Raw genomic sequence first — 27,875 nt, forward strand, 5'->3', positions numbered from 1 at the left:
AAGAAGTAACAAAAATCTTTAGACGAACATCCAACTAAAATTAAATCTGATCTATATTCTCAGAGTTAACAACAATTTAAACCTTTGCATGCACATTAGATATGTGAATTAAACAGTATGTCACTATGTTCGTGGGTTTCTCAGAAGCGCACGTCGTCATAGTTGGGTAAACTTATATAGCTGTGAATGGGGGACTAAATTATTTTTTTGTGCTCCCATTTGCTGAAATAGCAAAAGAATAGTGTTTTCACAACTTTTAAAAAGAGGGAAAAAATAGACAGAGACTGAAAATGGAAATCAGAAGAGAGAAAGATGTCAATTTGATCATCACTTCCACAGCTGAAACACCCTCACAGCGGTAGTTGTTTTGTAATTTGATGCAAATGTAATATAATACAAAGAATAGCGTTATAAATTTACATACATAAAAAATTAATTATAAAAAAACATTGCAGGATTTACGATGCTGATGACCGTAAAAACGCGTCATCACAGTCAGTGATAAAGATCCGTTGACAGACACTTACCTGAGGAAATATCCAAACCCTCGCTCGACGTGTCCCATAGAGGTGAGTCAGTGTTAAGACAACGACATCTTTACCGGCGTAACAATAGTCCGTGTTTATGAATGTAAAGTGTCATAAGTGTGATCGTGAGCGTTATGTAGTCAGTGTGAGGTCTTAAGAGAGCTGTGGCGTCAGCAGCATTAGCGACTCGCGGTGTTATTAGGAAGCTCCTGGAACTCCCGCTGGATTTACTCCAGCGCACACACACACATTACACACAATGACTGACACGCTGCAGAATCGGAATAACTACCCATTTGCTCGTTAAATCAATTATTTGTTTAGTCCAGACAGTTTTGATAACGACTGACAAAGTAAATGTCCATAGACGTCTATAAAAACGAATCTGTTGTCTTTGAAATGCTGCTTAGGCTACTATCATTAAGAAACCATTTCAAAATAATTTTGTTATTATTATTGTTAGCCTATTATTATTTTACTTCATGGCAGAAGCATTTTATATAGTAGGCTAGGCTACTTTACAACAGTTGTTGGTAATATTATATTTCTACCTTGATCTTAATTTGAAAACAAGATAACAAATAGTAGGCCTAAAGATTGTGCAAATTAAGTTAAACCAGATGTATACAAGAAAGCATATGAATGAAATCCAAAGTGAAAATGTAAAAGTAGGCCTATAGCCTAAAGCACACATAAACAGCCTGAAATTACTGGGGACATTCACATTTTGGCAATAAATCTCTGACAGTTGAGGTTTTTAACAGCTTAAAGTTCAGCATTAATAAAAGACACAGGTCAACAGTCAGTCCACACGCTATAATGCATCTGAGCCTCACCGGTCCCGGGTACGACAGGTCCTGTTGCTGTGACCATGGGGGCGTTTCTGTGCCTCAGGCCCCTCCGCTGAAGGAGCCTCAGATCTGGCTGCGTATATAGTGCATCCCATGAAATCCCAGATGTCCAATGCAGACTTGCTTAGCAGCAAGAGGAAAAGTGTACTTCCATGCCCTTGCAGGACATCAAAGGAAAAGTCATTGCCGCCGCATCTCCCTGTCTCCCTCCCTCCCTCCCCCCAGCGATAATCAGATTTTACATTCACAATCCACAAAATCATCCCGCATAATCTCCACTGCTGCATCACGTTGCACATTAAAAGCCCCTTTTGTCACAGACAAAGCACTTTACACAAGCTGAAAGGGCTTTATTGTGCAAATACTCAAATGATTCAAAACAATGACCCTTTCAGACATTTTATTGTTGTCATATGACTGTCTAACAGCATTAGTGCAATAAGGCAAGTGAATTAAAATGCTAGGGATTTGGAATTTCATGTATCCAAGGTTTTTAACGGTGAAGGATTTGAAATATTTCCAGCAATTTATTGAGCCTGTCAGTCTTATAAACATAACTAGTGCGCATGCGTGGTGAAAATGAACGATGCGCAGCAGAAAACGTGGAGGGAGGCGCTGTTGAGCATCAACATATTTGGCATTTTTGTGGACAGGGACACGTTTACTGACTGGAGAAGGATTTTTCTCCATCTAAAATATTATTTTATTTTATATGATAAGTGTGTTCATTCATTATTAGGGGTTGATCCGTACGGACCAGGCCCCACGGTTCAGCACACGTTATTCGTGGATTAACTGCTAAGTTTAACCAACATAGAGTGAAAGTTTATCATTTGGATGTGATTTGTCTTGCCAATTTACACATTCAAATGATTTTAAACATAGAAGGAGAGGTGAAAATCTGTCGTTTCTGCTCTGACAACCGCGAGATCACGCCGAACGCTGTGAGTGTGTGTTAGAAATCAGGAATGGTGAGAGGACATTGTGCTTGGTACGTTTTTCATCTTTAAACCAAACTTGGGTCTTCAGATGACAGTTTAAATCCCGTCTGGATAGCGCGCTTCCCATAATGTTCACGTATTAGATCAGTAGATGGAGAGAAGACGGTGTTTTGCGGCTGTTTGAACACATTCGACAACATGAATGTGTTTTCAACTCCCTCTGGAAGAGGTCGAAAGTAGACAAGCTCAAAACACCTTAGACTCCATTTACACCTGTATTCAGTGTCATCCACTTGTGACCCGATCGACCAAAACGCATCTTAATACCAGGTGTAAACAGGGCCTAAGATAACTTACCTGAAAACTATCTTCTGATTGAAGGATAAGAACATCCACCTTTATTGTAAAAGTACAAATGTAAAAGAAAATGTAAAAAAAAAAAAATTCTTTCAATGACTGTAAAACAGAACAGAGAGAGCCACACAAGGACAGATGTGATTGTCTCATAAAAAGATTTATTTTTTTTGCCTAAATGTACAAAGGCAAGTTACAGTATTGTATAAAAAAGAAACGTGGTAATGTACACTTTACATAAGAGAACAGTCCAAGAAAGAACAGGAGGAATTGGGTGATACAGCCAAAAAAAAAAAAAAAAATCAAAACAAAGCCATTAAAAAAAAAAAAAAAAAAAATGTAAACATTCTTTAAGTACCGGGGCCTGATACTTGGTGATAAGTTGTCTTTTGAGAAACACTTGGGATGAAGCGCAACAGGAAAAAGAGGTGTTAGTCCATCGTGGAAATGACGTAAAGCATGCAATAGTGCACTGCGTCCTCTTTCCAACAAATCACAGCGTGTCAACAGCACCATTTGAAATGAAATGCACGTGACAATTTTCATGTACTGAGAATCTTTCTTAACTGACAAAAAACACAAAGGTCAAAAATAATTGTTCAGGTTTGAAAGTCGTTGTTCTGTGCAGCACAAACATCCCAATGTACCTAATATCAAATTACATATTTGGATGTGTAACAGCCCATTTCTCTTAGTATTCTGTGTACCATGGTGCTTTACTGCTTTTTTTTCCATTGTGACTTTACACATGGGAGAGAGGGAATGAGTCAACGTAATCCTCCGAACACCTGTCAGTCGTCTCGTTCCAACAGAGCCTGTTAAAATCGACCTGCTCGTTTGAACATGTGACCCCAAAATCAGCATTTTCAGCAGAAAATGACCAGGAAACCGCCTGAGATCCACCATGAGCTATGACTGGTCCAGATTTTAGATTAAGAGACTCCCAAGACTTATTTGAGGGTTTCGAGGATCTACTGAACGTTTGGAAAAAAAAAACCCAGCAAGCCAAAACAAAGCCATGGCAGATAAAGCAGAGAGGACAGTACCGAACAGGAAAAGAAAAGCACACCCAAGAGACAGATTTAAAAACAAAACATCAAAGTAATCAGATGGTCGCTTGATTGCATTTTAAAACAGTCCCTCTGTACATCATATACAGACATCACATAGTGTGCGCAACCAAGAGAGTCGACAGCGTTTGGTGCGAAACCAAAGTTTGCTTTGCCTGAGGAGACACCGTTTAAAGTCACATTTCTAGTGCTATAGTACACCATGCTGGACGACACATGAAATACACAGAGCATGATGGGCTATGAAAGCATGTTCGGGTCAAACGCTCACTTGGTTTCATAAAACACGCTGGAGTTATCACAACACTTCCACAATAAGTGTTCAGGGATAGAGCGGCCCCATGCAAGAACGAAACTACTGGGCCTCTGGTGTCACGCACCCCATAATGCTGTAGCAGAACGGCCACCACGTAAGCGTCTCTCTAGAAGAACTTGCTATACCTCGTCACATTAACAAACATCCATTTTAAAAACCACAGCGATAAATCGGAAATTCTGTCCGCGATGAGGTAAGGTAGCCAAGGAGGATATTCGGATTCAAGTTGAAGGATAACCAAGTGAATTCCCTGGAGTAAACGGACCTCAGCCGCTGATGTTCTTCTGAAAGACTGTGGCGGAACAGTGCTCACTTAAATTATATTACGTGAATGAATCTGGAAGTGAAGTATCTCGGACGGACAGTCATGCTTTTTAAAAGTGGACGCTTACCACGAGAGGCTGGATGGTAGTGCTGAACACGTCCCAATAAAACAGCGTGACTGTCTCCTACACAGTTTAAGCAGAGTGCTAGAACTTACTGGTTGTTGGAGCTGAAGTTTTTTGTTACACGGAACCATGCTGATGATAGAGAAGCCAGGCATGGGAAAAAGAAAAAAAAATAAGAGCAGTCTTGAGGCATGTGGCGATGAGAACCGTTTAGGAACCAAGGGCAGAAAGACAGAGTTATGAGACAATGCTAGATATTATCCGCAGCGGTATCTAGAGAGCAATTCAAAAACCGTGGGTCAAACCGATTTTTTTTTTTTTTTTCAGTGAGGATGCCAACTAAAATAAAAAAGGAAACAACTTTAGTTATCTCAGTGTGATAAAACTATTTTCAGTCTTTGTGTTCTTATGTCCCCTCGAGTCCTCGCCTCAGTCTGGCCACAGCCCGCGTCGGGCGAGTACAATGACAGTCCTTGCTTTCTCAATCATTCCTCGCCAGTTCACAGGCAAGAGTTCAGTGGCCAGCTGGGCTTTGAGCAGGGCGGGATGGCTTTAAACCTGGTCTCAGTCTGTAGTGGAGTACGAGGTACGGATACTAGGAAAACATCAATCTGCCACACATTCCGGCAGAAAAACTAAAAATATAGAAACACCATTCAACTGATGTCTAAATGAACTCCATATACTTCCCCATGTGATCCAGTCACATGATTAATTGTAAAGAAGGGCGAGACAATCAGGTTTCCCTAAAGAAAGAAAGAAAGAAAACACAAGAAGCAACTGGTCAGAATACAACATATTTTTAATCTATGATTTGGCTTTCAAATGAAATCTATAAACAATGAATTAATTATCAATGTAAATTTAGCCTTTTTTAGATTTATTATTAAACGTGCCTAATACAATGGACTGACTGATGTTATTACATGTCTTTCCACCAGAGGTCAGCATAGGCTTCGTTTGTCGAAACGGTACAGGAGTGTTAGCAATGCTGCTATGCTAAAAACACTAGCCTCAATCTAGGAGTCTTTAAATAATCATGCTGCCATGAAACAGATGGGAGGTCTACAGAACCTTTAGTGTAAGCTTGGATATCAAAAACAAGCTTTTACATTACGCATGACATGAAAGCGGAAATGGGGAGACACGTGTTGCTGTCAAAACTGACTGATTTATGCGATTTACTCTCTGTTTGGACACAATCCATCACTTCTGCTGACTTTCCTTGATCTTTGTTTCCTCTTACCATTCTCACCTCCGTCCTGGTGGGTACAGGGAAGGGGCTGAGGCTTGCTGACTGGCAACAATTGCTGACGATGAAAGGCCTGCAATTAAGGAACATCCAGTAAAGATGTTGTTTACGCTCAGTTTCCTTGTGGAATTGGCACAGTTTTATGAGCAGCAATATTTTGTTGTTTTTCCCCCCTAAACACATCAGATGAGCCATTTGAAATCTCATTAAGAAATGCCTGGTTCATATTATATCCCCCTTCCCCCCATATCTTTAAAAAATTCTGAATAGTGTGGTACAGAAAGTAATTTATAACAATGTCATAATTAAACATAAGGTCACAATGCACAGTATAGTATAAATCAGTGGTGTATGGTGGTGCTCTCAAATAAAGCGGTTTATATATATATATATATATATATATATATATATATATATATATATATATATATATATATATATATATATAGTGCAATGCATAAGTGAATACACCCATGCTAAAGTTGACTAAAAAGAGGAATAAAAAATCATATTTTGGAAATTGAACTTAATGCCTTAATTTAAAAAATTAGGAAAAATCCAACCTTTAAGGACACCAATTTTCTTTGTGAATGAATAATGTATCGTAAATAAATAAATGTTCTTCCTTAAAATACATGGTGCATAACTGAGTACACCCCTATGTTAAATTCCCATAGAGGCAGGCAGATTTTTATTTTTAAGTATTTTTTTTAATTTTTTTTTAGGATACTATGCATCCTGATAAAGTTCCCTTGGCCTTTGGAATTAAAATAGCCCCACATCATCACATAGCCTTCACCATACCTAGAGATTGGCATGATTTTATTTCAGTTAGCCTAAAAGCTAGTTTGATTTGCATTGAGAGATGATCTTATGGAAAGTACCCCATGCCAATCTCTAGGTATGGTGAAGGCTATGTGATGATGTGGGGCTATTTTAATTCCAAAGGCCAAGGGAACTTTATCAGGATGCATAGTATCCTAAAAATTTTTTTTTTTAAATACTTAAAAATAAAAATCTGCCTGCCTCTATGGGAATTTAACATAGGGGTGTACTCACTTATGCACCATGTATTTTAAGGAAGAACATTTATTTATTTACGATACATTATTCATTCACAAAGAAAATTGGTGTCCTTAAAGGTTGGATTTTTCCTAATTTTTTTAATTAAGGCATTAAGTTCAATTTCCAAAATATGATTTTTTATTCCTCTTTTTAGTCAACTTTAGCATGGGTGTATTCACTTATGCATTGCACTGTATATATATATATATATATATATATATATATATATATATATACATACACACACACATACACACACAAGCTCGATAAACACTTCCCACAGTCTTCATGTTTTCAGTCTATTTCAAGTTTGATTTTGACGTGACAAAAGTGGTGGTATCTAAATGGCTTGTTTACTTACTTTTTAATTAGTCTTCCCATTAACACCATAATTTTGTTCATTCAGACCGTTTCGCGAACAAGCACGAAAACAAGAGGCGGGATTTATCGCACAAACCAATCATACACAATCATAGTGCAATGGAGGCATTCCTTCCTCTCACGTGACTTTTCCCCATTCATTATCAATTACCCCCCACTAAACCCACATTTTTGTAATATTTGCGTTGTTTTATTTTTCTAATATGGATTATTTTCTCATCCAATTTGTTGAAGAGGCACTGCCTCCCTTGCCTCCTCGGACGAAACTATATATATATATATTGTATTTTCAGTCAGATTTTGGAGTTCATTATGTTCTGGAGTCTGGACAGACTGTGTGAGCTTCATCCACAACCATCTCAAAATAATCAGAATATTCATATTTTATTTTACAAGTTAATGTAAAAAAGTATTGCTAACCTGTGGCGTAAGACAGATCGTACTGCCCAGCTACAAGGGGATAGCCTAGATGATGGTGGTGGTGGTGGGGTGGCATTAGGCGTTGGGAGGGAGATGATCGAGGCCTATCCATTTCTCTCTCCCTCTCTCGATCCCTCTCTCTTTCCCGCTCTCGGTCGCTTGCTCCTCGCTCCCTTTCATGGGAGGGCTTGTCGGCAACGGTGGGCGATTTGCTCTTGTACTGGTTGGCATGTTGGTGTAGTATGTCCAAGGCTTTGGACTCTGAAGCTGACTTGTTGCTGACTGTGGGGCTGGAGCGAGATTTCTCTGCTTCCTCTCCACCTCCCATTTTGCTGCCGTAAGGGGAGAAAGGGTATCCCGCTGGCAGATACGACCCTAAAGATTAGGAATCCATACTGAGTTTCTACTTCATGGAAGTGCATTTACGCACTTTTAACGCAGATAAAGACCCAAAACATACTTTATGCAAGTATATGAATGCCAATTATTCACCATGCCAAAGTTGATTTCACATGTCATTGTGCTATAAAATGTCAAAACCAATTTATAAAGCAGCTCAAGTATGTGTTGCATTCTCAACATTGTCACAAGGAGCACTATAGTGTGGATCAGGTCATCTACGAGAGGAGATTCTTGTTGAACCAGTTAAACTGTTGTCATGTCTAAAGCTAGCTACTTAAATGATAACGCATCTGATTTAAAAGCAGTGGTATTTGAAAGTAACTCAGTGGCCACCTTGAGTACTGAGGTTTGTTAAGGACATAATAAATGCAACGCAAGAAGACTGCACTCTCAAAATGTGTCTTCAAAGCAATCCTTTGCACCATTCTGTACTTGCATAGAGTATGATGTTGGCCAAACCAAACAAATCAATCGTTAAACTCAGATGTTATTATTCATCTTACCTGGGTAGTTCTGCATCATGACGGAGGACATGCCTCTGTATCCAGGATGGTTGGGATCGTAGCTTTGTCCAAAAGGATATCCATGCATGTAATGCAGGTAGGGTTGGTGCTGTGTCAAGGGGGAGCTGAAAGGTATGTGGGCATTGGGCCGGGGATCTTTCCCTCCGCTTCGATGGTCCTCAGTGTTGGGAGGACATGAACCATCAGTTCCATCTTTACTATCTTCTTTGGAGCTGCTGTCTTTCGGCCTGGTCCTCTCATCTTTGCCTTTTCTGTCTCGCTCCCTGTCTCGCTCCTCATCTGGCGGTCTCTGACTGTCAGGGTACTGGAAACAGAAAGAAGTTACAGTTAGGTTTTTTTGAAAGGTAATGAAATTAGTTCACCCAAATTAAAACTGTGATTTTATTATTTTGATTTCAATTCTCACAATAATACTCAAAAGGCCAGATCTTGCGTTTTGCATTAGAAGACTTTAATTGGGCTTGTTTTTGTCATTTTAAGACTCCCTGGTCTGAAATATATATAACCTAAATAACATGAAGGTGAGTAAAAGATGACTGATTTTTCATTTGTGGGTAAATTATCCCTCTAGGCCTAAAAAAAAAAAACGGTTTCGTTCCGGTTGGTTGTCAGTTGAGGTCATGGGTCGGTAGGGATTTTTTTTTTTTTTTTTTTTTTCAGTGGCAGCAAGAGATAGGTAGGAAATTATTATAATATTTTTTTATTTTACTTTACAGTACCGATGGATACTCTATTTTTTCATAACATAGCCTACCTATACTACATGTAGGCTACATGTACCTATACCACCTTGTGTGTCCCAGCATGTTACACACACACACACGCTGATTTTAAATGTGTGTACTTTTTTTCTACTCCAAAAAAACAGACATCTCAAGCAATGTTTCATCTAATACCTTTAATAGTATTAACCTCAATACAAACGGGGGAAACATGGGTCTAAACACGGGTTTAAAACAATCACATGCAAACGTAAAAATAAATGCATATTTTTAGGAACACATCTACAAAAATATGCCTGTATTTCAAGTTGATAAAATAATTTAAAATCCACATCAGTTTATTTGTGCCCACGCGCCACGCCCTCCCAGGACCTACAACGTTATCTAGGCTACTTTCACTTTTAAAAATTCATCATAACCGTGCGCGCGATCTGCTTGCAGTCGTCGAGATGGATGCTGAGGAGCTGAAGAAAAGAATAGCTAGTGGAGATTGTAAAGTTGTCGACAATACGTCATCAAAAATCAAGTCCAGTGTGTGGGAGAAATTTGGAGTTATCTGAAGAAAATATTGTGAACGGCTTATTTGCTGCATGCATTTTCGTGTTGGATAGCCGCAAATGTGGAACTTCATCGCCGAGGAAGCACGCAGATAACTGTTACTGTGGTAACAAACCAAGCAGTTCTGTCGAGCAGTATTTTTCAAATGTAACACTGTTAAGTATGTGTGGTGTGCAGGGCGTGTTTGAACCCAATATTGTCAGATGTAGGCTAGACGAAATTGCGTGGCAGATATAGTGTTGTAGCCACGTCTGTTCGATTGGTAAAATGTTACAAGGCTACTCAGTTTTGTGGTAATGTTAGCCATGTTCTTCATGTACCGGCCTTTTTACAGCTTCGGCTGAAGTTGTCCTTGTATTAATTGTCGTGTAATAACTTCTGTATGACCTGGCAATAAACATTTTTGTGTCTATAATGTGATTGGCTAAACTGATTTTATTTCGGGTGTCGGTTCTATTTTAAGCGGGTCGGGTGCGGATTTTAATTAGTGCTGCTGTCGGAAAACGGGTCGGATGCGGTTTTAAGCACTGCGGGTACGGGCGGGTGAGGATTTACAAAATCGGACCCGTGCAGGACTCTGTCTTGCATCGCAAGAGTGCTATACAAAAACGGTGCTGTACAAAAACGTAAATTATAGTTCGCCTCAAAGTTTTTTTATTTGTGTATTTATTTAATTTGTATTATTTTTTCCCCAAGCTCATAAAATAAATTTGGGTCGCACATAAATTGACAGGGTCGGTCGGAAACCGGAACCAAACAATTTTTTTTTTTAGGCCCTAGCTTGTAAACAGTGCTGTCGTTCAGTTCAAGAATCACGTTTGCCTCACCTGTCTGTACCACATGGCTTGCTCCATACCCAGCCTGGCAGACTCTACACTTGCCTTTGAGTCATCCTTTCCATGATGGCCAGCTTCACTAAGCTTCATTTTAAGCCCCTCAGCCTGCTGTGGCTGTAGCTTGACCTCCTCCCCTTTAGGGATGATGACTGACTTGACAGGTTCGGAGGAAGTGTCTCTCTGCTTGCCAGTGGCCTGTGGCTTTCCCAGGTCTGAAAGGCTGGGGGCTTTTGTTAAGCCTGGAGGAACAGGACCCTTCTGTTTCCAGTCCTCCTTCAGTGAGGTTTCCCTGTCCTTTACACCGAAATCAGGCTTTTTCTCAGCAGACCTGTGCTGCTCGGCCATAAGTCTCTGCCTCTCCTCATACTGCTGCCTGTAGGTTGGATTATTGTTCATGAGGTGGTTGTGATAAACCTGGTCTGGGTATCCATATGGTGGGACATAGTATTGGTTGTAGTAGAGTGGCTGCATGTACATATTGGAGCGCTGCTGAATGACCGAGGCTTGCTGCTGTTGGTGTGGGTGACTTGAAGCAACCTCAGCTTTGCGCTCATCCTGCACATCCACCTTCGCCTTCTCCTCTGGCAATTCTTGTTCATCTTCCTTCTTTAGTTTCACAGGTTGCCCGTCTGGTACAGGCCCACTAGCAGTGGAGCTACCGGGGCTAGGGTGGGTGTAACTTGGAGAATAGTAGTTGTCATAGCTAGCATAATATGAAGATTCCTTAGAGGATGCCTGAGAGGGAAAGAGAGCCTTTTTCGCACTATCCCTGCCTGACTGATCTTCCGCCTTGACTTTGACCCCTTCCGCTTTGCCTTCCCCATCCTCTCCGGCATCAGATATGTCAGAGTATGCAGGACTATTCGTCTTAACCGAGGAACTATCAGCCCCATTCTGGGTGACAACGTGAAGAGGAGTGAGAGGCTGTCCGCTGCTATCCACACGACTGGCCACCCCGATGGATGGACTGGGGGCATTATCAGTGAAGCTGTATATCTTATCTGCCTCAGCCTTCATGCTAGCAAGGCGGCTTTGATGAGGGTCCGACGAGCCATTGAGATGACCCTCACTTCTACTTCCTGGGTCAGAGGATTCAGAGTATGGACTTTTCCCCTCTTCAGTTTTCCCACTTTTTGCTGGGAGCTTGGGACTGTCTGCATCCTTAGCCAAATCTTTCTTTTTCTTGTCCTTTTTCTTTTTGTCCTTGGAGCTGCTTAAGGCTGGATTAATTGGCGACGAGTCCCCGGCTACACCTAACTTAGACTGCATGCCTTTCAGCTGGGGACTCTTGGGGATACCCTGCAACATGTTGGCCAACCCAGGGGGATGGTTGGGGCTCCCGCCACTGAATGGTGTTGGCTGCAGAGCGTACATCTGCTGAGAAGGGATGGATGGAGCCATGGACCTGGAAGATTTCATGTTCTTCTGGGACAGCTTGTCAGACTTGACAGTGCTGTTGGGTTTTTTGGACTTCCTGTCCTCTATGCCATCATTGCTAGCCTCGTCAGCAGTGACGCAAGGCCCATCCTCACAACCCTCCATTGGTGTGCCACAAACGTCTGCTTCAACATCACAATTTTTTTTCTTTGTCTTAGAGCCAAACTTTCCAGGAGAGGGAGATGGACTCTGAGCATCAAAGCCTCTTCCTTTAGGCGTGACAGACCGTGCTGGGGAGAGAGAGCCTTTCTGTGTAATTGAAGCTCCGTTGCAACTTCCTGGCTCCGGGTGGAGAGAGGATTCTTCTCCATACTCGCTGTCCCCATCCATATCTAACTTAATATCATCGTCATTATGTGCACGAGCCTGATGGTACTTCAAGCCATTGATGTGCTTGTACTTCTTGTTGCAGTTGGGATGTGGGCAGTCAATCAGTACAGGTGAGGGGCAGGTTCGGTCTAGTGGAGGAGGAAGGGACTCAGTTTTGATGATAGGAATTGGGAGTGCAGAAGAGGTCATTCCACCGTTTGAATTTGTGCGCATACGCTTATTGCCTTTAGAGTCCTCAGAGCTGGAGTTGGGCTCCATGTCTGATGTAGGCTTGCTCTTGCGCTTACTGGCTGAGGAGGGACTGGCTTTTATGTCCTCTGTGTTGCTGTTGGGCGGAGTCCTGCGCTCAGAGGAGTTTTGGCTTCCACGCCTACCCTTGCTGTTGGAACTTGCTCTTGTCTTGCTGTTGTTGCTGCCCTTATTATCAGACGAGTTGCTGTTCTCATTGACTGGGGTGTTGCTATTGGGTCGCATTCTTTTACCACGGCCACGCCCATTTCTCATTTCTAGGTCACTTGTGGGAGACTCGCAGAACCTTAAAGAAAAATGACATTATTTATTAGACCTTCACAATTAACTTAATAATAATTAGCCGTCATGACAATCACTAAATTAAATGCTGTCAATGGGTAAATTAGACCAAAATTGTAAAAAAAATATATATTGAATTTGGCCAAAAAAAACAAAAAAAAAACATTTAGACCTCTAAAACATGCTAGCAGTTAAAATACAAAATAGTATGACATTTAGAATTGTACTTTAAACATTTAATACAGCATGCACTTTACCGGTTAACACATTTAAATACTACTAAAAAGCTTTTCATAACAAAATCAACAAAAAAATAAAAAATGGATATTCAAAAAATAAAACTGATTTTTAAAAAAGCACACATTTAGATTCTTTCATTAAGCCAGAGGTTGGATAGTATTCTTATCAATTGATAAGCTTGGAGATGTGTGTGTTTTTAATAGTGTGCCTCACCCCTAAGGGTTATGGATGTGATACACCTGGCTTACTGCTAGCCTGGAGGGAGTAGGGCAAGTGAAGTGGGAGGAAGGGAGGGGGGCTCCTGGAGAACAACACTTGATTTCCTGATTTGAAAAGTTAAAACATTTCACGTACCTTGGAGGGGCCCAGTCATGACGTGTACAATCCAAAAGTGTTCCGACATATGTTTTGTTCCTCCAGGTAACGTTAACCACCAGCATACCTGTAAAAAATAAAGACGACCCTTAATATAATGTGAGAATATCTCTTATCTTAGAGGTTCAATGAGACAGTAATAGCATGGAGTTATAATTCTAATGCTCCTCCACCTCATTCACAATATTTCACGCGCAGTACTGGCAGAAGCCACAATTTAAATAGTTCAAATGGTATTTTGGAGACTCTCAAAGCAGCATGGTATTTTTTACTGTGTACTTCATGATTACACCAGCTAAAAGCTGTAAGGAGCAGAGTGTGTCATTTCTGGGAAGAAAATTGTTTGATGGTGTCCTCCATCTGACTTTGCAGTACTGTGAGCCGCCTCTGCAAATGGTTTAGCAATTGTATGAAAAGAGCTGAAGTAAATGAAAATGTTTGGGGCTGGCAGTGATTCAGAGGCTTTGCTACAGAAGCTTGGAAAGGTAAGTGCTGGATATTTCTGTGATTTTACACTACCATAAAAGCAGGCAAAATCAATATTAGATCCAATTAAATGCCCTTATTAGCTCATGAGAGGCAGTATAATGTTGTGTAACCTTGATATGGCTTCAGTCAGACTAATACAGATAAGCCTCTAGGATGTTCTGCATGCTATTACTCAAGGAGGAGTATCTTTTTACTCAAAACCTTGTCTTGTTTTCCTCCATCCCAAACATTATAGTATGGGCATCAGAATGTGAGAGCTGAATTCATGACCGTTCCTTTGAAAAATGTCAATGGAGGTCAGTCGAAGAGCACATTAGCGGGGCCCCTTCCTCTTTCACTTGCAGTCATTAGTGGTTCTCTGGAAACCTGTCTGAACCCAGACTAAATGAGGCTAAATGGCCGGCATTTCACCTCTGATGCTCTTCAGAAGCCAGAGTGGTACAAACAAAGTCTGGCATGTGCACTGCTGCACTCTTACACTTCATTAAAAACATCTCTGTCAAGATTTACTAGCGGGGATTTAAATCCATACATTGTGCACATGTAATATTTAACATGCAAAACACTGACTTTTAAAATAAAACAATACATAAAGAATTAAACAAAACAAAAGCTCTCACAAAAATAACACAAACAACAATAACAAAAATCTGGCTTAAAACAAAACAGCTTATTTAACTGGAACAGTTCTTATTTGTTCCCGCATCCTGGTCAAGCTGGTTTAGAAGGAAACCAGCTATGACCAGCAAACCATCTTAGGCTGGAATTAGTTTTTTTAAGTCATGATAAAACAATTGCAGAAATAACATGAGACATGATGAAAATATCTTTTTTTTAATCGTTCATTGTTACTTATTAAGCCTAGTGATATTTTAAAAATGGGGGAGTAGTCATCCAATATGTCCACCCAAACGTTTCATTTCACTAAGAAATACATGAGCACAGGAAAACAATTATTGATATTTAAGATGCATGCGCTTCATTGACCTCATGATGAAATCCAAGAAGTGACAAATATGCAAATGAAAACAGAAAAGGTAATGACACAATCAGCTATGTTTTGTTTAAACCAACAGTCAATTCTGGCAATAAAATAGCAATGGCTTATTGAGGTGGCCCTGGAAAGAGGGTTGAATCAGGATACTGGCACATGAGCCTTGCTGTTTGGCACAGTTGTGTTTGCTGGCACTGAGCCCTTCATAGTCTGTGGGTGAGGGCTTTCTGGGCTCTACTTCAAGAGCAATAAACTTTCAGAAGATTTAGGGCTGACATTTGGAGGCATCAGCATGCATGGCTTGTGAGAGTGGATGCCACACCAACACGACCCTGGTCTGCTTCCAACGTCCTGCAGCGGGGATTTGTGTCAGAGTGATGCCTAGAAATATTGCACCAATCTGCCTCTGACTGTTTCATCATGAACTGAGAGCTGTCTGCCCTTAACCTCCTGCCATTCTGGGATTCACGCACTGGGCTGAAACATGAGCAAGTCAATATGTCTGTCCACAAATAAAAGGTTGCAGTGCACTAGATAAGATTTCCACACTGGGCTTTGGCTGAAATAAAGCACGGCACTGTTGATTCGAGGAAGTCAAGAGAGGACACTGCGACTCAGCAACAACTTGATCTGCAATAAGTCATGGAAGATAGATGCTCTATTACAAAGCTCAGCGTGCTACCTAGGCAACATTTGTTGTTTTCCTAGTTACGTTCCTGACACAAATGCCAGTCTAAATTATGTTCCCCTACAAGATACCTTGTTTTTTGCTGAAATCTAAGGTAGCACTGCATGCATCCATAGTGTAACTAAGGGAGATCCAGCAAAAGTAGTGGACTGACAACCACTGTAAAGATGCCAATGAAGTCAGTTAAAAAGTATGTTTTATATAGTATAAATATGGGTAGTATGAATGAAATTCAACTGTACTTCATCAGCCACGTTGTTACTGTCACGTGACCAACGAGCGTCAGTTGCGTCACTTCTATTCATAAATCCCATCCAGTGGCCTCATGGGATGGTAAAGTGTCCATTGAATGCGATTCCATTGAATGGATTTTTCGTCTACTGTTTTTCGAATATTCGGACATACTACTCTTTTGGCGTACTGTTATTTTCAGACTATATATTAGGGAAGTATTCGATTTTGGATATAGCACAGGTCTTATGGCAGGGCTGGGCAAATCTGGGATGCATCCAAAATTGCCCCCTATTCCCTTAAATAGGGCACTATTTGAGGGGACAGCCATTTGTAGTGGTGTCCAAAACCGTAGTTTTCAAGTGCACCCATTCAATCCCACAATGCACCGCAATAACGAGTGTACAACCGATGTACGCTCAGCGGCTAGAGAATACCCATAATGCAATGAATTCCTGTGTTTCACCAGAAGATGGCGCCCGCAACGGAATCATCCATCCATCTTCCAAACCGCTGGTCCAATGTGGCTACAGCGTAATATCATACAGGTATAAATTCCTTTTAAACTGATTGTTAAATTGTTTAATTAATGTTTATACATAGTTTCCATGATAGAGTAGACCATGATAAATATTTTCATTAATACTGGAGCTGCCAGTTTGCTAAGTTTCAAATAGTTATTGCACAAACTAGGCAAAAGCGGCAGCCCTTCTGACGCACTCAGTGTCCGAATTCACTCACTTGCTTTCATTCACTCCCTCAAGTGAACTATATTAGTGGATTAATGTATGGAATAGTGAATGAGGGTATTGGGGGTGATTTCGGACACAGTCCTGACACCTTCAAGATCCACTTTCCTGCAGTTTAGCGCCAACCCTGATCAAACTCACCTGCCTGTAGCTTTCTAGTAATCCCGAAGACCTTGATTAGCTTGTTCAGGTGTGTTTGATTAGGGTTGGAGCTAAACTCAGCAGGAAAGTGGATCCTGAGTGCCAGAGTCATCACCAGAGGTATCTCATGCTGCGTTCAAGTAATGTCGGAAAGATCATATTTGAATGCACAAGAAAGTCACCACAAAGCCTTCATCACCAGGTGTGTTTAATCTAAACTCTGCGGCAAGGCACATCACTCCTGCATTAAAGATTCGAAACCAACATAAACGTATCACACTGTCAGTGTTACGACTTAGGAAGTTATCCTTATGAGAAGTGTGGGTGGACTGTCTGCAACGTCTTTAAGAGAGTGCAGCACAGCGGAAAGACATCTCAAAGTGTGTGAGAGATGTGTTCCCTGCCACGGGATCTTGCTGCTCTACTTTCCACCCACACAAAGTGTCACCACGATACAGATCTGCCCAACACCCTGAAGAGAAAAATAACACATCAAAAGAAGAGATGCACACCAGTGGAACCAGCTCTCGCATCCCAAAGAGAAAGAGAGAAAGTGTATAACACCAGCACAACAAAGAATGCCTCTCTAAAGTGAAAGAGCAGATGATTGGGACGCGTCCTGCAAAAACAGATCCGAGCTGATGTTGTGGAAGTGTGGCACTGGTTGGGAAGGGCTGTCAATGGACACACAAACGGACTTGTTTTTCTCTCCCTCTTGACCCTTCAACTGCGTTCTCTCTCCATGTCAAAGACACACACACACAAGAGTGGCCACAGAGGAGCAGGGTGAATCAGACACACTGTGCCCATTGCAAGAGGAATAGAAAACACTTAGACAGCCAATGCGCTGTGAATGTTGATGAAGCAGGCCTTTATGTGGCGGCACAGGGAGGATGGCAGAGTGTGGGCGGCACGTATTCCACTGCCTACCCATAGCCTAGATATGCTCTCATTTAGGGATTTGAAGGAAATTTTTCCTTTTCATTCTCAGCAATCAAGACTGAGGTTGGTGGAGAGCAGAACAAACTGACGTTTCTGCAGTGGGCTATGAATAGAAGGGATAAAAAAAAAAAAAAAATCAAACCTACAGAATCTGGACAAATCCAGTTAGAATAAATTAAATTGCAAGCGTCAGGTACTGTCCACTGCTCTGCCTAAAGAGCTAGTCAAAGAACGAAGGTCTGAAATCACTACGAGGCAGGTGTTTTCAAATAAGATATATATAGATGTACATTTATGCATTTGGCAGGCGCTTTTATCCAAAGCGACTTACATTGCATTTCAAGGTACACATTTACATTCTTATATCAGTTCTTGCTTTCCCTGGGAATCGAACCCATGACCTTGGTGTTGCAAGCACCAACGCTCTACTGTTTGAGTTACAGGAAAGCATGTACTTTATTGATCCCTGAGGAGAAATTCAGGAAGAGACTAATATGTAAATTAGGACAGGAGCAAATTATTATTTTGGTATGTGTGCACTGTAAGGAGTACTCTTATAATTACTCTAGAAATCTAACAGATCGAGCAACTTTTACAAGCTTATTTATTTAAGTAAAATTACAATAATAGATTTTTCATTTAAAAATGTAACAATTAATACTAATAACGACAGAATAAGACATATGCTTTTCTACACCTATATTTTCAAAAGGCATTTCAGCTCTTGTTTACATTTGAAGCATAAATGTTTGGGGAAAAACTCACGCTGTTCTGAGATACACCAGAAAGCATACGCACAAAGCCGGCTGTCACACAGTGCAAGCACTGAACTAAGTTCTCTTATTGAGCTTTAGCTGTCAAACACATACAAGGTTTATATAAACACAGTCGGTTATATCTTAAGTGAATGTAAACAGTTCGGATGTGTGTCAGTATATTTGATCCGTGCATGAGGTAAATTAATATTAATCAAACAACACAAGACAGAGAAAATCACTCACTGAATACCTTCAGTAACATTAATGTCTATTAAAAGAAGTCAATGCAGTTTTATTTGAATATTCAAAACAGACCTTGCTGAAAAAAATAAAGCACTGTTTATTTAATTTGTACCTTGTATTGAATTTATTCTATTATTTGCAATTTGCATCATTGCTCTTATTTTTAATAACGATAAAATAATGAAATAAAGTGAAAGAAGATTTTGTCCCACACCTACTTTGACCTGTCATTCGTTTATCTTTGTTACTTTGTAAAGCTAATTTTAAACAGGGAAATTAGTTTGGCTGTACTGCTCAGTGACATGCAAAATAGCCTTAAAAATCCAACATGAAAAAGTACTGTGATAAGATCGTGGATCATGACCCTGCCTGAAAAAAATCGTGATATGATATTTTTGCCATATCGCCCACCCCTAAATCAAAACATTATATTCCAAACACAGTGAATTGCTCTCTAGATTCTAAATTGTTTTTGTATCCCCCATGACTTAAAACTGGACCGTTTTTTATTAATCTCATACTGTTGTTCTGAAGTACCATTGTAACTCACTGCCAGTTTTTTGTCTTTTATCAGTAACAGTTGCTGGAGGCTGACAATAATATTTAAGCATCTACTTCTGTGAAAAGTATCTTGGCTCAGGATTCAACCAAGATTCACTTTTTTTATGTACTCTTAATTGGTTTCTTCTCTGCTTTCTTTTTTTTTTTAACAAATTGTTTTTATTAAATTAAGTTCACCAAGTTTATATGCATATAATCCAATGACCAATTAAAACTACACAGAAAATGAATGAATGAACCATTTATATAGCACATTAAATACTACTGTACAATCAAAGGCTCTGTTTACTCCTGGTATTAAGATGCATTTGGTCGATCAGATCACAAGTAGATGAGAGACACATTCCTGTTTACACCTGGTGTTTTAATCCGTCTCTTTTGTCCACCTTCAACCACTTCTGTCCTGATTTCTTCGAGGGTCTATGGGTGTGTAAATGTATGATTTTTTTTTTCAGATCTTTTGATCTAATGGACAAAATAAGCTCGCGCAATTTACGTATGAATACGACGGAAAAACACACAGAGAGCATCAGCTTTCATTTCTGCTCTGACAGCCGCAAGACCAGCCGAACACTGTGAGTGTGTGTTAGAAATCAGGAATGGAGAGAGAAATTGTGCTTGGTACGTTTTTCATCTTCAAACCAAACTTCGACCATCACACATTCGACCCCATGAGCGTCTACACTATGACAGCAATCCGGTCTAATGTGCTTTCCACTGCCTCTGGAAGTGGTTGAAAGTGGACGAGCTCAAAACGTTTTAGCCCCCGTTTACACCTGTATTTAGTGTCGTCCACTTGTGATCCGATCAACTAAAAACATCCTTAATACCAGGTGTAAACAGGGCCAAAGTGATTTAGAATGGGATCAGGGAAATCTTCTCAACCACCACCAGTTTTGTATGCATACAAAATATCATGATTGGCTTGTTTTTATCGTTCCACTTGGAAACAGAGATACTGCATTGATACAATGAGCTCTGAGGAACAACTAATCACTGGATTTCCCAAGTTAGCAACCAGAATCTTGTTGGAGTAAACTAGATACGCATGAGTAGCAGAACAGTATTTTGAGTTATCTCTCTGAAATAATCAGAAGCACAATCTACACAAATTTCCAAATTTTCTTTACAACCAATCACAGACACTATTTAAATAATCTTTTCCCCCTGTTGTTCAAATGATATAATCTATTTCAGATATTCTTGCCTTTAAGCTGCGTTCACACTGTCAGTCCAAATCCGATTATTTGTGTATCCGAATGGAATCTGATCTAAAATATTGATGTCCACACTGTGTATCGCAACTGTTCAGATCCGATTTGTGTGTCCATGCAACTCTTTCGTTTTCCAGAATATCTACATTGCTTTCTATGGCAGCGACGTAGGCCAAAAACAACAACAACAACATGGAGGGTTTGCAATTGTCTTATTTACATTTGACAACATGACAATGTATAGCCGCCGACTAGCCGGACTATATCTTCTGAGGCAGAACCGTATGATGCTGGTATGAGCGGCTTTTTTCCACACTGTCGCCTCCGCCGGTTTCAAAACACGTCTCCGTTATATTGTCATTTTCTTCTCGTCAGGCACTTTGGAAAAACGCAGCCTTGTTTTAGGCAGCGACTTTCAGCATGTTTCCTATTACAAACGTCTGACGTTTTCTACATTTTACATGGCGTGAGAAAGTCTCATAAACCACGTGAAATCCGATCCGAGCGGTCAGACTGAAACGGATTTCCAGAAATGCGATTTGAATAGGATTTCAAACCACATATGGATGTAGCTTGAAACAGAATTGTAAAAATCACATTTAATGTGATTTTTTTGCTGTTCACATTAGCTCATTCTTCAGATTAGCGGATTTCAATCGGATATGCACAAAAATCGGATTTGGACTTCTGAACGTAGCCTTTGTCACAAGTTCAACCAAAAAAGTCTGGCTCATCAAAACTTGCAACCTCATCTTATAATCACACATGGCCTTGCTACAGTGCGTTTTCTTACCGTCCTCGGTTTCTTGCCACACGATGCCCTCCAGGTTGACGCTGGTGCCCGGCTCACAGGGTCCCAGGCACTCCGGCTCTGTGGACAGGGACACATCTGACGTATTGACGGCCACCGAGCGCGTACGCACCATAAGCTGCTCACAAGGTGAGGCGATATCACTGTTTCCCATAGAGGAGAGGAGGTGAAGCGGTGGAGGAGCCGGGGTGGAGACCGGAGACTCCATCTGAAGAGAGAGAGAGAGAGACAAAACAAGGAAGATAAGTGCTGGTGGATCTCAGACAAGGAATTTCAAGGTGCTGTATGTAACTTTTTCACTCTACTAAAGCATAAAAGTACCATAATATGTTTGCATATATTGAGGTTACATGCAAAGTTCACATACTCGTTTCTGCAGGAGAAACAACGATCTCCGATATTTTGAATTTGGACTGCAGTACCTATTTCGACCACTCCCTAAAATAGGAATAAATCTAGCTTACACATTTACCCAAATTATTATACGCCTGTTTAACTGAAGCTAATTTGGGTGTGTTTCTCCATCCCCATACAATGTCACTTCTCTGTGTTTTACGGCCCTGACGAGAACGTCGGTCTCCTCGGCTGTGAACCACGCCTGGCAAATCCGCCGTTATAATAGCAATCCGCCATGGAACAAGCGTGCCTGCTTTTAAAGGGAATGTGTGATGTCGCTCTGATTGGTTTATTTCATGTTACGCCCAAACCACACCTATGAATAATGAAGCTACTTCAGACCAACACATTTTAGATTTGCGTCGGGCACAAGAGTCATTTATCCCGCCGGTATAATAGCAACAGCGCGAGATCCGCCCACAAAGTTACTTGCGTTTCGTGCTTGATACTTGCGTTTCAGATCGTTAAAATAGGGACCATGGAGAGTATCCGCACATGCCCTTCAGGTAGACAATTACATGAAGGCTGTTAACTTCAACTTATTTATTTCTATAGCACATTTAATAGCAACGTTGTTGCCTTCAACAGTGATTCACAGTTATAATTAAACCATACATATTTTATCCTCTGTTACAGAGAGGACCTGACCTGCACCCTGCTGGACAGTGGATCTCATTAACAGCCAGAGATGCTTTGAGTTTCTTACTCCTCACTCCAGGGGAACAGGCACACACAGCATGATCACTGACACCACATCATCTCACGGAGAGAGCACAGGCTCGTTTGTTCAATTAAGGAACAGTGGCTGTGTGTTCAGGCACTATAATTGACCCTACCTGCATTCAGGGCCATGATGGACACCAGCCAGGTGAACGGACAGAAATAGACCAGTATGAATACGGCATGCTGCTTCACAGTATTTTTCTGTGAGTGATCCATCTCCTGCGTCTACAGTCTCTGAGCTCATGCATTATTACAGGGTTCGTACAGACACTGTAAAAATGAAATTCCAGGACTTTTCAAGCACTACTTTTTGGTTTTCAAGGACTACAATCAGAGATCTCACTTATCAAACAATATCTTTATTATCTTTCAAATTCAAAAAAACTAATAAAACAAAATGGCAATGACTGTGGTAACTTTAACCATTAAACGGATACAATGATAAAGATAAAGATATCGATTTCCTTGTTCAAACTGATTTTTTCTCCCATGAATATATGATTGACCTGAAGAATGAAAGATGTATCATATTAAGCTGGTTCTGATCATACTTATCTGACCGCTACCATTTTGTCTATTTAAATGGAGAAAAATCGATCATAACTTCAGTAAACTATGGAGTGCCGCAGGGATCTGTGTTGGGCCCTCTATTATTCTCAATATATATGATGCCACTTGGAAATATTATAAGGAAACATGGAATTAGTTTCCATTGTTATGCTGATGACACTCAAATATATATTTCATCACGGCCAGATGAAAACGCTAAATTATCCAAATTGACAGAGTGTATTAAAGATATAAAAGATTGGATGACGCGTAATTTTCTTTTATTAAATCCAGACAAGACAGAGGTACTAATCATCGGTTCAAAAAAACGCCCACAAAACCTCTCACACTACAACTTTAACATAGTAGGATGTCCTGTTACTTTATCCTCTACAGTAAAAGACCTGGGTGTTATATTAGATTGCAACCTGTCTTTTGAAAATCCTATTTCATATGTTACAAGAACAGCCTTTTTCCACCTTAGAAACATTGCTAAGCTACGTAATATGCTATCAGTTTCTGATGCAGAAAAGTTAGTTCATGCATTCATGACCTCGAGACTAGATTACTGTAATGCTTTATTAGCCGGTTGTCCTGCATCCTCAATAAACAAGCTACAGTTAGTCCAAAATGCAGCCGCTAGAGTTCTTACTAGATCAAGAAAATATGATCATATAACACCGATTTTATCATCACTACATTGGCTACCTATAAAGTTCTGTATTAATTACAAGGTATTGCTACTGACTTATAAAGCCCTAAACGGCTTAGCTCCAGTCTATTTAACGGATCTTCTATCGCCCTATAATCCATTGCGCTCTTTAAGATCAATAAATTCAAGGCTTTTGGTCATACCTAGGATATCCAGATCCACCAAAGGAGGGAGAGCATTTTCACATTTAGCTCCAAAACTCTGGAATAGTCTTCCTGATACTGTTCGTTGCTCAGACTCGCTCGCCCAGTTTAAAACTAGATTAAAGACGCATCTTTTCGGCCAGGCATTCATATAATATTCTTAATCTTACAGTTCAAACTACAATCCGGCCTCTAGTTCATAAACGCCAGAGGAGAACTGGCCCCCGACTGAGCCTGGGTTCTCCCAAGGTTTTTTTTTTTCTCCATTAGGTCACCTGATGGAGTTTTTTCGGTTCCTTGCCACTGTTGCCTTTGGCTTGCTCAGTTGGGGATATTTTGGGAATATTTAATTTAATTTTATCAATCAATAAATTTCACTAGAAACAAACCTTGTTGTATTATTTTAATTTAATACTGTGAAGCTGCTTTGATACAATCTGTATTGTGAAAAGCGCTATACAAATATACTTGACTTGACTTGACTCATCTCATATACTTGGATATATGAGCATTATAAAGTAGTGAATATCAAAATGGCTCCACATCTATATCAGACAGGTTGCAGCGTTGATTTTGTGTGAAAAGACTGTTTTATCAAAAAAAAAATTAACACTAATTTTAAACATATTGTCTTTCAATAATTCAAGCATTTTGAGTGCCTTTTCATAAATAGGGCTGTTTTCAAGGGTTTTCCAGGACTTAAATTTCAAGCGTCAAATTCAAGTACTTCAAGCACTTTAAGCACCTTGTACGAACCCTGATATGTTTGGGAACAATCATTACTTTTGCAATTCTACTTGGTGCCACTAATGCCACTAAAATACCTTTAAAAGGAAGACAGAAAGGTCTTCCAATAATATTCAAGCTTTGATTTTATTATGCTTTTCCACTTTTTCAACTTTAGTTAGTGTATAATGTTGCTGTTTGAGCATAAAAAAAAGCTCTGCAAGGTTACAAAGCTCAAAGTCCACTCCAAAGGGAGAGATTTTATCTCCTTTTCAAGAACTACAACGAACGGCTCATTTGGACTACAATGCAATTTGTACAGATCTTATGAAGTTATAATGTATAAGAAAATTACAAACACATCACTCTGAAACGTCCTGTGAAATCCTTGCTAGCAAAGTCTATGCATGAAATCCGCTCAGCACAATCCTCTTGTTCGTTAACATTGTCAGGGTCTGAATCAGGCTCGAACTGGTTTGAAATTGAAACCATGCTTATTCATATTTACACTACAGAAGAACTCGTAGTTATTGATGGTCGGGACATTTCCCTAACTAAGCACTGCCAAACACAACACACTAGGCCAGCTAAACAATCACAGCACATATCGTATTTCGAAAGGAGGGGCTTCATCAAAATCAGCGTGTTTTAGCCAGACTGAGGAGAGAGGTTCAGTAATAAATGTAAAATATGTGAAAAATAATGCATTTCTGAACAATCAAGCATCAAAACATAGTCCACCCTAAAATCAAAATCAAGAATAAGTTATGACGAATCCAGCAACTGTAAACACTTACTTTCTGAACTCTTAATTGACGAGATTCAATACCCAATCATGACCAAAACAAAGGGGAAAATTAGAAATGTATTTTTTTTAACATGCCATACAGTTTAATTAGTCCTAAAAGCTATATTTTATAATATATTTCCTCCTAAAAAAAAATTCACTTTGGTGTGAAAAAAAAAAAAAAGGCAAAAGGCAAAAGGCAAAAGGAGAAAGAAAATATGACTAAATATATTAATCACCAGAAATCATCAATGCCAGGGCATGTGTCCCACCGCTGGCACGCGGAGGAGTAAACATTGGCACAAAATAGAGACAGGGGAATATTATATGATTATAATTATATTTAGTTGTTTACTTTAGAAACATTGAAGTCAAGGTCCAAAATTAACACTCGCTAAGCAGCAAATGAGAGGCTATCATGAGTAAATCTAACATTACATGTGAAATTGTTAATAAACATTATATGATTAAAGTCGAATTGTATACACACTGCCTACTAGAGAAAATATCTGCTGTCACATGTTTTCCTCCAGGACTCCATGTGGAATATTCCTCACATGAAGTCACCAAAATGAAAATTATAAACTAAAAACTGATCAGCACTGCAGTGGTAAATGTTCGTTTGGGAAATGCAGTCACACTCACACTTACAACATTTTTGCATTAGAGGTGATGGGGAAAGTATATTTAAAAGTTTGTTATATTTAAGAGTCAGTTGTTTGTTGTTTTTGAAAGAAATTGATAGTTTTATTCAGCAAGAACACGTTAAATTGAAAAGTGACAGAAAAAAACTTTAGTTAAATTTAGTTATAAAAATTAAAGGAGAAGTTCACTTTTAAAATGAAAATTCTGTCATCATATAATCACCCTCATGTTGTTTCAAACCTGTATGAATTTCTTTCTTCTGCTGAACAGAAAGGAAGATATTTAGAAGAATGTCAGTAACCAGACAGTTTTTGGGTCCCGTTGACTTCCATAGTATATTTTTTTCCTACTATGGAAGTCAACGGGACCCAAAAACTGTCTGGTTACTGATATTCTTCTAAATATCTTCCTTTCTGTTCAGCAGAAGAAAGAAATTCATACAGGTTTGAAACAACATGAGGGTGATTATATGATGACAGAATTTTCATTTTAAAAGTGAACTTCTCCTTTAATAAATGCTGTTCTTTTGAACTTTCTATTAACCAAATACTGTAAAAATAAAAAATAAAATAAAAAAGGTTAGAAGGTTAGTGTGACACTTATAGTGACATTTTCCATGCTGAAAATCAAGCTTTTAATGTTATGTGGTGTTTTTATGTTTATATGCTTTAAGACAAACCATGTGCAAATTCATCAGTCAACAGTATTGTTGAGTATTTTCTCCTTAAAACAGCAGACATTCTCAAAAAACACGGTTTCCTACCATCACAAACATGTAAACAATCCTGAAAATGTGAGGCCGGAGCTTTTCTCCACTGACTTTCAATGATGTTCAGAGTGTTTCTAAGGATGCTGATTATTAGAAGGGCAGCTGTCTGACTCTGATGGTGAACAGGAACATGGTCTGTGTAACATTAGCAACACATTATTAGCTGTTTGATAATGTAATCAAGCCAAAGGCTAGTCATATCAATTACCGTTATGTGTCTGACGTACATAAAACACACTACAATTCTGATACATCGACTTGTCCTCTATAATTCAATCTTCTTCTGAATCAGTTTCTGGTTCAAACACATATGGCCGAATTAAACCAATATTGTCTGTGTAGCGTTTACTACAGTAAAGCTGAGCGAGAGGATCAGGTAATCTGAGCAGCTGTGAGTGAGTGGAGGTGGGGCTAATTTGCATATTCATGAGCCCGTGTATACTAAATGAGGCAAGGGTGTCGAGTAACATTCAAGCTATTTTAAGGCAAGACAGGAAAAATGTTTAATTATGTCATTTTGGTGATCAAAGATGAGTTTTAAGGGATACAATTATTGACTACAGTAATGTAGTCTCAGAGTAATGATGCTGAAAATTCAGCTTTGTCATCGCAGGAATAAATTACATTTTAAAATTGTTTCACAAGTTTTTACAGTATTTTTGATCAAATAAACGCAGCCTTGATGTGAGCATGAAACCAAAAAAAGTCTTACTGACCGCAAACTTTTGAATGGTGGCGTATTTTTAAAATATAAGGCCTTATGTATGATTCAAAATCGAGTATAATACTTAGAAAAAGGGTGTGATTTTACTTCATGTTAAAAAGATTCCCAACTCCTGATCTAAACGATGAAACCTCACGACGAAGAGGAAGGTCATGCGGAAAAATAGTGAAGCACGTCTGAATTGAGGCCTGTTATCATTTGTGATTGAGATAATAACCGGTTCAGAAGCTCATGACTGTTTTTACCTCCTGCATGAAACATCACACCAGTGAGAGAAGCTCCTGTCATCTCGGCCGCCAGCTGATTTATGATAATGCGTGACTCGCCAGAGCGGTAGCTGGTGCGCTGACACACACAAC

At 39.7% G+C, this 27,875-nt stretch overlaps 2 protein-coding genes across 5 annotated transcripts in view; both read right to left on the reverse strand.

The window, feature by feature from the left end:
* Positions 1–1,573, reverse strand: part of gramd2aa (GRAM domain containing 2Aa) — a 33,417-nt gene extending 31,844 nt beyond the window's left edge. Inside the window, exon 1 of one of the 2 annotated variants that reach the window (XM_084109872.1) lies at positions 1,364–1,573. In XM_084109872.1, coding sequence (XP_083965998.1) covers positions 1,364–1,473 — 110 coding nt within the window. In that variant the 5' untranslated portion in view covers positions 1,474–1,573. Of the gene's footprint in view, positions 1–527; positions 789–1,363 lie in introns of those variants that run through there. The other variant, XM_084109873.1, reaches the window with a different exon arrangement.
* A 1,241-nt stretch (positions 1,574–2,814) lies between these two features.
* znf609b (zinc finger protein 609b) overlaps positions 2,815–27,875 on the reverse strand; it is a 57,654-nt gene continuing 32,593 nt past the window's right edge. Inside the window, exons 3-9 of one of the 3 annotated variants that reach the window (XM_084107596.1) lie at positions 21,325–21,550; positions 13,501–13,588; positions 10,600–12,910; positions 8,472–8,796; positions 7,567–7,941; positions 5,695–5,773; positions 2,815–5,194 (exon numbers count right to left, since the gene is read on the reverse strand). In XM_084107596.1, the coding sequence (XP_083963722.1) occupies positions 5,700–5,773; positions 7,567–7,941; positions 8,472–8,796; positions 10,600–12,910; positions 13,501–13,588; positions 21,325–21,550 (3,399 nt within the window). In that variant the 3' untranslated portion in view covers positions 2,815–5,194; positions 5,695–5,699. The remainder of the gene's footprint in view (positions 5,195–5,694; positions 5,774–7,566; positions 7,942–8,471; positions 8,797–10,599; positions 12,911–13,500; positions 13,589–21,324; positions 21,551–27,875) is intronic. The other 2 variants (XM_084107595.1, XM_084107597.1) reach the window with 2 other exon arrangements.

This window comes from Abramis brama, assembly GCF_963993115.1.
Source record: "Abramis brama genome assembly, chromosome: 3".
Taxonomy (NCBI): Eukaryota; Metazoa; Chordata; class Actinopteri; order Cypriniformes; family Leuciscidae; genus Abramis; species Abramis brama.